This window comes from Gastrolobium bilobum, unplaced genomic scaffold, assembly GCF_033153095.1.
Source record: "Gastrolobium bilobum isolate Gb01-03AN ecotype WA unplaced genomic scaffold, APGP_CSIRO_Gbil_v1 utg810, whole genome shotgun sequence".
NCBI classification, from domain to species: Eukaryota; Viridiplantae; Streptophyta; class Magnoliopsida; order Fabales; family Fabaceae; genus Gastrolobium; species Gastrolobium bilobum.
The window spans coordinates 144,577-157,048 of NW_026896204.1; the positions used below are offsets into that span (position 1 = coordinate 144,577).

General features: G+C 30.6%; 1 protein-coding gene across 1 annotated transcript; it reads left to right on the forward strand.

Moving 5' to 3' along the window:
- Positions 1-7,140: 7,140 nt before the first annotated feature.
- Positions 7,141-9,731, forward strand: LOC133298247 (cyclin-D4-1-like). Its single transcript, XM_061497513.1, has 6 exons — positions 7,141-7,614; positions 8,187-8,273; positions 8,384-8,482; positions 8,580-8,784; positions 8,884-9,005; positions 9,157-9,731. Exons 1-6 carry the CDS (start codon positions 7,303-7,305, stop codon positions 9,397-9,399), a joined length of 1,068 nt encoding a protein of 355 aa, XP_061353497.1. The 5' UTR covers positions 7,141-7,302; the 3' UTR covers positions 9,400-9,731.
- Positions 9,732-12,472: the final 2,741 nt, after the last annotated feature.

Sequence of the window (12,472 nt, forward strand, 5' to 3'; positions counted from 1 at the left end):
CCCAACTTTGTTTAATATTACAAATTAAAAGTACAATCTGGCGTGGAATTAATCATCAACAATGATAATATGCACGAGACTTGGTATTATACACTCTGGTTTTCTTAGCAAGAACTCAAAAATGGGGCTAACTAATTGTTCCAAGACAATTTTTTTCCTTGCACAATAGCCCAAGATAATTTATAAGTAAAATAACTATTTCCTCCGAATACATATATAAACGCAATTAATTACGGTAGCAGCATATTCTTGCCTATATATTTTTGGGAAAATATCTGTTTACAAATTTTTTTTACAAATTTTTACAAATTACACAATGTTTAACCAGTAATATTTTACTCAAAAGTGTCTTACAAATTAAACATAATATAATTTATAAATAAAAAATGGGAAAAATATTTCAACAGTTAATGCAGATAAGTTTTCTGCTTTTATTCCCAAAACGACGTCGTTTTGATATTGAGATCTTAAAAAATTATAAATATAAAGACTATTATAACCCTGAAATAAATTAAAATTACAAAAATACCATGATTTCTGCCCCAAAACAATGTCGTATTAGGCTTAATGTAGATAACTTATCTGCAGTAACTGCAGAAAAAACGAACCCATAAAAAATTTATAAATATAACTTGAGTTTGTTTTTTTCTAAAGTTACTTTAGATAACTTTATCTAATGTTCATCGAAATGACGTCGTTTTGGGCAAAAATCATAGTGTTTTTGTAATTTTAATTTATTTCAGGGTTATAATAGTCTTTATCATTCTAATTTTTTAATTTTTCAACTCCAAATTGATGTTGTTTCGATAAACATTAGACAAAATTATCTAAAGTAACATTAGATATTTTTTTGCTATATAACTTTCTCTGTGTTTTTTCTTCCTAATCAACTTTAGGCTTTAGCTATGTATTTTGTCATTGTCATAAGTTCTAAAATTCCTCCTACGTTATCTCTCTAACTTGTACTATTTTTAATGTTGTTGCTCTGAGACTTTTTTCAATAGCAATTTAATATATTATCCGGTTTACACGTACAAAAGGGTATTTTTTTGTTATATTTTTATTATAATTACAAAAACATTTATATTTTTTTTTTAAGATTTATAAAAAGTGATAAAAAAATTTTATTATTTCTTTTTATAAAAAATTAAAGTAATAAATAAATAAAAATACTGTCATTACGTTTTTATAATTATAATAAAAATATATAAATAAAAAGAAAATAAACCAAACGCTACTTAACTTTTTTTGCAGGTGCGAATGCCTTGTTGAAGACCATTGTTTCAAAAATTAAACCGGTGATTGTTACAAAAATAATAAAAATAAAAATAAACCGGTGATCAAATCAGTAAAAATATAAATTCAGTTCACTAGTCTGACTTTAGTTGAACCGTGGTCAAACGGGTGATAATCAAATTTATATTTTTATCATTATAAATAATAAACTAATCTAAATTATAATAAATCAAGTCAGATAAAATTTAAAATTAACATAACAAGATCATATTATATGTCTTGCAAAAAATAATAATAATAACAGGTTAAATAACAAAAATCTATATTTGTTTGAAAAAAGATTTATTTTGGAATAATTCGACAGGCTTTTTTTACTAAATCTTTGGTCCTCTAGTTTCTTAAGTTATATGCGTAAATGACCTCATCAATTTACCAATTTTCCAATCAAACTAGTCAAACTGATTATATATATATGGGTTTAACTTTTCTTATGTTGTAGGATTGTAGGAGAGAAAAAAAGTAGAGAGAAGTTAAATGTGGGTCCCATATTTTATATTCAAAAAGAAAATAAAAATTAATTGGCACGAAAAACGAATTTGTGTAGAAAAATGGTGTAATCTCATGTAACATGAGAGTATTATTTCTCTATATATATATATATATATATGAGTTTGTCTACTCTCATGTTGGAGGAGAGAACATATCTCATGTTAAGACACAAAATGATGGGACCCACCACTAAAAAAAAATAAAGAAAAGAAAAGAAAATAGCAGCACACTTATCGAAGTGTCTATGACATAAGATATTAGTCTCCTACAACATGAGACTACTATTTCCCTATATATATATATATATATATATAAAACGTACAAACAGAAATAAAAATTATGTAAAGTAACATATCATTTGAAATTTTGAGTGGGCCAATCACCCTCAAACTAAATGAGTCGCCGAGTGTTGTGGTAACTGGTAGATGTTGGACAATAACAGACTATTGATGTACGCGGTTTAAGAAGAGTCAACGGGACAAAGGAAAACTTCTTACATAATTATTTCCATGATCTAATGAGCAAAAGCCTTGATAGAGAATCTCAAAATTAGATATGAAGATAGATTCCATGTTCCAGATTTTAACGTGAAAATAATCTAACTAAATAGATTCGATTTTTTGCATCACATGTTATGTTCTAATGTGAAAATAATCTTATATTTGGGCAGAGTTGAGCCAGTGAAGAGTGAAGTTTTGTTGGCAATTTTAACACAGTTGTGAACGAAACCTATATATATATATATATATATATATATATATATATATATATATAATCCTTTGACATCGGTGTCAAATTTGAAATTTGACATTTCATGTGATAGTCGTTAGATAAAAAAAGATCAATGGTGTCACATGCTTACAAATCATAGTCGTTGATCTTTTTTGATCTAACGGCTATCAGATGAGGTGTCAAATTTCAAATTTGATACCGGTGTCAAAGGATCCTACCTCTATATATATATGGGTTTTATAAGAGTTATGTTGTAGGAAAAGTAATTGTGTAATATTATAGAGATTCGTTTTGCGTGCCGTAATTTCTTTTTTTTTTTTTCTTTTTTCTTCAAAAAGTATAGATCCCACAAAATGTTGTGTGTGTAGAAAAGTTTGTTGTGTCATGTTAAATGACAAATGCAAATCCCTATATATATATGGGGACGGTTATACTTACCACCAAGTAAGTTTACCACCCTTACAACTAATATCATCACCGTTAGATTAGAATTAAATCTAACGGTTCATACTTGTCCCTTATAATCCTAATTTTTACTCTCTCATTCCCTCTTTGTCTCTCTAGGTTTGAGAATTGCAAATCTCTTCCTCCAAATTTTTTTGAATTCAAGTTTTTGTTCGTCCATCTTCCTCTAATTTTTTTTGGATTCAAGTTTCGGTTTATATAGAAAACTAAGAGGATTTGAATATGTTGTTATATTTAATGAAATGGCTGATAGCTAATATATACACAAGTCGGTTATACAGAATCAAGGAGGATCAACTAGAATAAAGTATACTGTTCAACAAACTATACATGGAATAATAACAAACTATTCTTGCTAAAAACTAGGACTTAGTTGCTAAAACCATGTAAAGAACCAATTCAACCCAAAAGCTTAAGCTGTTGGGTGAGACTACATTAATGGTTTTATATATCTCAACACGCCCCCTCACACGAGAGCCCACTAAGCTTGAAGGGTGGACAATGCACAGGCCCAGCTACCTGTGCGAACAAAGAAATTCCACTTGAAAGAAAGTGGGAGGCGGCGAGGATCGAACCCGGTACACCGAGGCTCTGATACCATGTAGAAAACTAAGAGGATTTGAATATGTTGTTATATTTAATGAAATGGCTGATAGCCAATATATACACAAGTCGGTTATACAGAATCAAAGAGGATCAACTAGAATAAAGTATACTGTTCAACAAACTATACATGGAATAATAACAAATTATTCTTGCTAAAAACTAGGACTTAGTTGCTAAAGGATAAGATCAAAGGTGATCTTCTCCTAACAGTTTAAAATCTGTGTGTTTGTGAATTAATGTTCGCCCATATATAATTTTAGTGGAACTAAAATTATTTTGTTTATCTGGATGATTCTGATCGTGATCAAGATCCATTGGAAGAATGGTTTATAAAGTAATGAATTTTTAATAACTAATGAAGTAATGAATTTTAAATAACGAATGAATTATTAAAGTAATGGAAGAATTGTTTATCAAACAAAGAAAAAGTAATCGAAGAATTGCAATCAACGTGCAATTCATTAGATAAGTTTACGGAATGAGTTCCTATAAAGTAATGAATTATCAATAACATACATGTGGATGAAAACATACATATGAATTAGAAAAGAATTACGATCAGCGTTGATTCATAATAAGTTATTTAAAAAGAATTGCAATCAGCGACCGAGGATGCAAAAAATTAATTTAGTGTCCAATTATTTATTTTGGTGAGATATTTTTGTTGTAATTGAAGATTAAATCGCTGCAACGGTAAAGAGAGGATGAGAGAGGTGATTCTCAAACCTAGAGAGAGACAGAGAGGGGATGAGAAAGTAAAAATTAGGATTATAAGAGACAATTATGAACCGTTAGATTTTTTTTTTTTATAACAAAACCGTTAGATTTAATTCTAATCTAACGGTGATGATATTGGTTGTAAGAGTGATAAACTTACTTGGTGGTAAGTATAACCGTCTCTCCTTATATATATATATATATATATATATATATATATATATATATATATATATATATGGAGTTAACACAATTCTAATTATTTTTTTGAGACGAGTTGGCTCCTCCTAGTATCTCCACAAGTTTTGACTTTTTGAATTGGCTATGAGACTAATTCAAAGTGTGGAGCATGTCAGAGATAAATATATTTAAACCTCTATCAAAAGTAATATATGAGGATCGAACTGAAACCTTTTTTTTTTCTAGTTAGTGAGCTCTCCTACTATCAAGCTACTACCATCTAGTAACACTTGTGTAATATAAAGAAGAGAGAAGTTCATGGAAGGAGGAAGCAACGTGTAACGGAAAAAAAACATTAAAAAATAAATATAAAAATCAAATGGGGGTTTTTATTATGGATTTTATAAGAGTTATATTGTAGGAAAATTAATTGTGTAATGTTATAGAGATTCGTTTTACGTGCCGTGATTTTTTATTTTTTTTTCTTCAAAAAGTGTGGGCCCCACAAAATATTATGTGTGTAGAAAAGTTTGTTGTGTCATGTTAAATGACAAATGTAAACCCCTTTTATTATTTAGGGGCAAAATAGATGTTTATTTTATTTTTTAAAAGAGCCAGGTGAAATTCCAAAAGGGGGGCTGGGAGGGGGAACACCAATAGTTAAGGGATAAAAAAATTAAGAAGTAAGTAACCGTAGAGTAAAGGTTTAAACACAATAAAATAATCTTTATTTTTAATATAGTACTTCTAATAAGAAATTGACAAACTTAGCATTAACTTTTTTTTTTTCAGTTGCCATTTCTTTTGCTCAATTATCAGTTTCTTATTTGTAGATAAGGAAATGGAATAAAATATTTAAAGTTATTCATTAATAACTAAGCTAATTATCATTACATGAGACAAATATCATGACTTAATTTTTTTTTTATGTAGACATTAAGGATGAAATAGGACTTCTATTGTTTCAACATCTATCAAGATGTTGAATTATATATATATATAATATATATATATATATATATATATATATATATATATATATATATTGTTAGAAATATTGTAATTAGATTTTACTTATTTTGTAATTAGGATTTTCTTATTTTGTATTAGGTCAGATTACATTAGGTTTGGGCTTAGCCCATTAGTTTGCTTATATATTGTATATCCCTCATTCGTTAAAGACACACAGAAATATCACAAATGTGTCTATCTTTTCTCTTGTTATTTAACATATATATATATATATATATATATATATATATATATATATATATATATATTGAAAGATGATGAATTACATATTTAAAATAGGATTACATATTACCTATGTGCAAAAATCTACTTAAATTATAAAATTTTCATATAAAATTAACTAGGTGAGCCAATCTTATTTGTCTGAAATTACGTATTTCTACTATTATATTAGAGAATTTTAGAACTTTATATGTAATTTTATGCAAATGTTAATTTAAAACATTAATCAGAATTTTAATTTATCTTCTTTTAAATGATAACTTTAATTTTTCTTTATTATTTGTAAAAATAATTTCAAGTAATCATTGTGATTTGATATTTATAAAAATTCAAGAGAAAAAAAGAAAGTTAAGCTTGAGAATAAAGAAGAAGAATTAGAGTGCGCTTTTGTTTATTAAAAAATGCAAAAGCTAAAATGAAAAGTCAGGACGGTTCAGGTGTAGGAGGAAGTCATTTGACTCATTTCCATTCCACTAATAAAAAGAAAAGGTGCATGTTGGATAACAATTTATTTCGACATCAATTGTTTGAAAAGATCTTTTAAAACGTTGATAATTTTATTAAAAAGTTGAAAAAAAAAGAATGTTCATATTTTGTTTTCAGTACATTCTTTTCTTGGTTGGAATTTTCCATTTTGAAAAAATTACACTGTGATTTGTTTTTATTTCTCCTGATAAAATTTTAAATAAATTCTTAATTTAGTCTTTTAAAAAGTAGAATATTATCACATTAGCTTTTTTTAAAATCTTGTCATTAAAGTAGCTTTTAAAAAATATAAAACATCACCACATTAAACCTCCAATTATTTTGTCATCAAACTAGTTTTTTAAAGACATAATTTGTCACAAAATCTATCATGCTTTTGTATCATCACTCTAATCATTTAAAAGAATGAACTAGTGCAATATTTGTGTGATGCACGAAGAAAAAAATCAAAATTTTTATCGACATCTGACGTTGGTTAATTATATAAAAATATGTTGAGTTTGTATTTTTTCTCTTCATATGGGTCCTACACACTTTTATATATGTATAACAAATAAAATTTATCTCTTATAATATAAAATACATTAATCCCTAAAAAAAATCAAATTTTTTTTTATTTTTACTGGAGAAATATTTTTTGCCGCATATAATGTATTTCTAAGAATACACCGCGTACTTACTTTTTTATTTTATTTTATAAAATATATCTCTTCGGCAGACATATTTTTTCTCAAACAGCTGCAGAAAATTAAACAAAAAAAAAAATTACTCTAAATATTTATTTTAGTTGTGTTTTCATTTTGGGTTTGGTATCCATGGATCCCAATACCCATCTTACTTGCTCCGTCTATCTCTGCTTCTACCCTAAAGCGAATACCCATTTCCTACATAAAGCTCATCCCTTTCACCATTCTCTCACTCCATTCTTCACTCTACACTTCACTACTCGAACAGTGTCATATGGGTTTTTCGTTTTATCCCAAAATGCCCCATAAAGTTTTGTTCTTGTAGTCCCACTCTTTTGACGAGGTTCCTCCATTGGGGTTCTGCTCCAGCACTATTTTTTGAGGTCTGCCAATGGCTGAGAGCTTCAACTGTGCCACCTCTAACCTTCTTTGTTCCGAGAACAAAGAATGTGATGATGCAGATGGGTTTAGATTCTCAACTTTCTTGGACGACAGAAACCTTAACTCTGATCATAAGTGTCCGAGTTCGGACAATGGTGGATCGGAGTTTTTAACGTGTTTTCTGGTACAGAGTGAGGAAACTGTGAGGGTTATGGTTGAGAGGGAGAGGGAGCATTTGCCCAGGGATGATTATCTGAAGAGGCTGCGTAGTGGGGACTTGGACTTGAGTGTTAGGAGGGATGCTCTTGATTGGATTTGGAAGGTTGGTTTATTAATTTTCTAAAACGGGGTTTTTTGTTTTTTAGCTTCTTCGATTTTTGACAATTCCTTTTTTGTCCCAAGTTTCCATTTTCATTCAGTGGACTTGGAAAAACAAATCCCATCTAAAGTTTTTTTTTGTGTGTGGCTAATTTATATGGATTCTTACCTTGGTGGTTCAGGTGCTTCTAATGGGATTTTAGTCATCCAAAAGAGTCATTTTTACGTTGTTATATGAATTTTTTTTTTACCCTTTTGAAATTAGTTCCGATGCAATGTCTGGCTTTCTCATTGGGTCTCAGTTGGCTTTCGTAGTGAATTTTCTGGGTTTTCCTTTATTTATTGAAAATCCAAGTTGGTAATGTAGTAACTAGGTACTATTGCCAATTCTTCCTCCACTGATTTTGTGACAACTTTGATTTCGATTTTCCTTCTTCCTTTGCTTCTCTGATCTTCCCCTTACATATTTGAATTTTGTTTTATACTGGTTGAAACTGTGTGATAAAAGTCTAAATCTTTTTTTTTTAATCGGTTAATTCCGTTAATGACTTTTACTTTCTATAATGTGATCATCAGGCTCATACTTATTATGGTTTTGGACCCTTGAGCTTTTGTCTATCTGTGAACTACTTGGATCGCTTCCTATCAGTTTTTGAATTACCGGTAAGATCAAATATCTAAACATATGTTTGTGTTTTACTAGTTTTATGTATCTGTGATCTCTTTTTAATAGTCTAATTGGTATTTCTGACCTCTTCTCTTGGTATGTTTAGAGAGGTAAAGGTTGGCCTGTGCAATTGTTAGCGGTAGCTTGCTTGTCAATTGCAGCTAAAATGGAGGAGATTAAAATGCCTCATTCTGTAGATTTACAGGTATAGTAGAATCATACAATCTTTTAAGATAGTTAAATATGTTTTTTTTATGCATATTACCCTCTAATTTTCTCTCATTGATATTGACAATGGGCAGGTTGGAGATCCAAAGTTTGTATTTGAAGCTAAAAGCATTCAAAGAATGGAACTATTGGTATTAAGATCATTGAGATGGAAAATGCATGCTTTAACTCCTTGTTCCTTCATAGACTACTTCCTCGGTAAGACCAATTGTGAGCAGCAGCATCAAGCAAAGTCATCCATTTCAAGATCGGTACAGCTGATCCTTAGCATAATCAGAGGTATCCTAATTACTCTGTTTGAATATTTGGTCTTTCTGGACTCTGTTGTTCTTGAGTAGTAATGAGTTTGAAGAGTGCTTGTTGGGAAATCAATTGCAGGTATTGACTTCTTGGAATTTAAGCCTTCTGAAATTGCTGCAGCAGTGGCAATTTCTGTTTCAAGGGAATTGCAAGTAGAGGAGATTGATAAGGCCATAACTGGTTGCTTCATTGTAGAGAAGGTGAGGAGGTGGTTGTTCCAATGCAACAAACCGCGGGCGATGACAAATTTTCTTTTGCTTTTGTCTTTGTTGAATTGATAATTGGTGTTTGATATCATCTTTCCTTTGTGAATTCTTCTAACTTTTGAGTGATTGGGTTTTCATTTTGCAGGAGAGAATTCTAAAGTGTGTTGAACTGATAAGAGATTTGTCCTTGATCAATGTTGCTGCTAATTTGGGCAGCAAGTTTGCGCCATTGGTGCCTCAGAGCCCTGTTGGGGTGTTGGATGCTGGATGCTTGAGTTCTAGGAGTGATGAATTAACAGTTGGGTCATGTCCAAATTCTTCACATGATAGTCCAAATACAAAGAGGAGCAAATCAGGTGGACCTTGTAATGGGACTTCCGAGTCATGAAATGTGAATTTTCTTCCTTCACCAAAGTTCATTTAGTTTGGTTGAATGGGAGTTTAGTGTGGTCTTGAAGGCCCTTGGAAGCATTCTTAATGACAAGAGTGTGTTTTGGATGAATAAGATATGAATTTAATAGGTCTCGTGCTAGAAGCATGGACAGGAGGAGATGTTGTTAGTTGTTTATATTCAGATTACAGAAAGAGCTGCAAATACTACGGTGATGCGGTTGGTAGAGAAAATTTTGATGAAACCATGTTGTTGAGGCACAGCATGTCAAGTGACAAGTATGAATGTGATATTTGGGGAGGGAAGTTATAATTGTTGTCCATGTGAATGTCCTAACTTCTCATTTCAGAAGAGAATTAATATATAGAGCAATTTATTTTTTCTAGGTTGCTTCTGAATTGTTGAAGGTAAAACATAAAAAAATACGCTCCTGTCAATTTAATACAAAAAAGTATTCCATACCTAAAAATTATCCAAAATCTCAAAGGGACTTATAATATGGTTGAATTGGTGCCTATAGGTGTGTAAATGGGTCAGGTGGCTTAATAAGGGTTTACCATCTAGTTTATATCAGGTTAGATTTGGCTAATTAAATATAGTCAAATAGAACTGATCAGATTTTTAAAAAAATCTATTTAAAAAATCAGTCATATGTTTTCTTTTACATGTCAATCTATAAGCCTATTAGTTTGGCTTCTACCATATTTTTTATTTTAAATAAAATAAATAAAACTATTATTTTAATAATTTTGAATAATAGAGTAATAAAAATAAAAGAAAAATATTGCACGGTTATCGAAGAGTGTGTAGGAAAAAACTTACCTCATAATAAGAATAGTTTTTTCCTTTTTAAATATGGGTTCATCTAATCTCATGTTACATGAGAGAAGATACCTTATGTTGTAGAGACATATGTTGTAGGACCCACTATTTTCAAAAAAGGAAAAAAAAAAGAAAAAAGAGTGTCACGATTTTCGATGGGTCTATAGGAGATAAACTACTCTTATGTTACATAAGAGTAGTTTTCCCTTTAAATATAGGTTAAATTAGACGGCTATATCTAAAAAATTTACAAATATTTACACAGGCTCTATTTATTTAAACCAAAATAAAATCTAACCAAGCCCATATAGACCGCTGGGTGCGTGTATATCTAGGGATTTAATGTAACCAAGGTCAATAGTTTGTTTGGTCATTGTCAGTATTTGCGACCAAGATCTACACAGGAAACTCAAAATTCGTCGTCGTTGCATATTGGGATTGAAAATCCCTGTGATGGGAGGCCCACACTAGCTTTTGTTTTGAGTCATTGACCAGTCAACATTTAAATATTGGCTTCACAGCCAAACAACACCAAACAAATAAAAAAAAGAAAATATTTTTTTTCATGTTTGTCTCGTGCAACATACAAAAAAATGGATGAGACTCATCTATTTTTTTCTTGTTCTCTCTCCTCTTAGTTGGTCTCACCCACTTTTTTGTGTGTTGCATTATGCAGCATGAAAAAAATATTTTCCAATAAAAAATAGGGAAAGTGTTTGGCACTTTAAAGAAGGGTGCGCGGTCAATTTGGATAAGTTATCTATATTGAATCTAAAATGATATCATTTTGGGACAGAAATTAAAGTACTTTTATAATTATAATTTATTTCAGGATTATAATAGTCTTTCTCATTATAATTTTTTAATCTTTCAATCCAAAACGACATCGTTTTGGGAATGTAGATAACACTGTAGACTTGTTGCGTATGTGTCAAGGTGAGTGCATTGTCTTTCAATATTTCACAAATCTAAAGACTACATGGGATAAATTAGATAGTCTACAACAATGGCCCAAATGCAATTGTAATCCAACATGTGCCTGTGGGAATCTGATGCAAACACAAGCACGCATAATTGAGAGAAAGACCATGTAATTCGGTTCTTAAGAGGTTTAAATGAGCAATTCTCCCATATGAGGTCTCAAATAATGCTCATGGACCCTTTACCCAATGTTGATCGAACTTTTTCTTTGATTTCTCAACAAGAAAGACAAATTAATGCTGATGCTAATTCTGATGTCAAGATCTTCTAGAATTCTTATGAACAAAGTGGTTTTCGTGGAAATGTTGGACAATTCAATACTCATGAACAAAGTTTCATTCGTGGTAGCACATCGCAAAGAGGTAGAGGTCATTCCAGCTTTGGGAGAGGCAAAACAAATGCTGGAAAACTCTGCACTCATTGTGGAAAATTCAACCACACAATTGACACTTGCTTCGAAGAACATAGCTAACCTCCTGGCTATAAAACCAAAATGCCAAGAAAAGTCAACATGGCTGCCCATGAAGGTTTCGATCCTTTTAGCCTTGATACAGAACAAGAAAATGCTGAAGTTGAAGACAACAATGGAAAATTTCATCTCACAAAGGAACAATTCAATAACTTGCTTGGCTTATTACATTATCCAAAGCAAGAAATCACTCATTCATCAAATCTGGTTCAGGTTAATGCTACCTCATTAAATCTAGGTAATTCATCTCCCAAATGGATTCTTGATACTGGTGCAACTGACCATATAAGTCACCAAAGCTCATTATTTTCCTCTCTTCGCAACAACACACCTATCCCAATCAAATTACCTGATGGAAGTCAGGTTTTTGCCACTCAAACAGGAAATATTCATCTTTCCTCTTTTCTCACACTACATAATGTCCTATTTGTTTCTAAATTCCATGTCAATCTCATATCGGTTGCAAAGTTAACTCGTGATTCAAACTGGCATGTTATTTTTCACTCACTCATATGTTCCATTTTGCAGAACAATACCTTGAAGATGATTGGTTCAGCTAAACAAGATCAAGGTTTTTTCTTACTTAATTCAAGTGTAAATTCTGTTGAATATTGTTGTCACAATACTGTTTCTGATTTTTCAAAGTTATGGCATCTTTGTCTTGGCCATTGTTCGAAGATGTATTACAAAACATGTCTCGAATGTTTCCTTTCATTTCTTGTAAAAATAATTCTGACCCTTGTGATATATGTCATTTCTCAAAACAAAGAAAGTTACCTTTTCCCTCTAGTAATATTG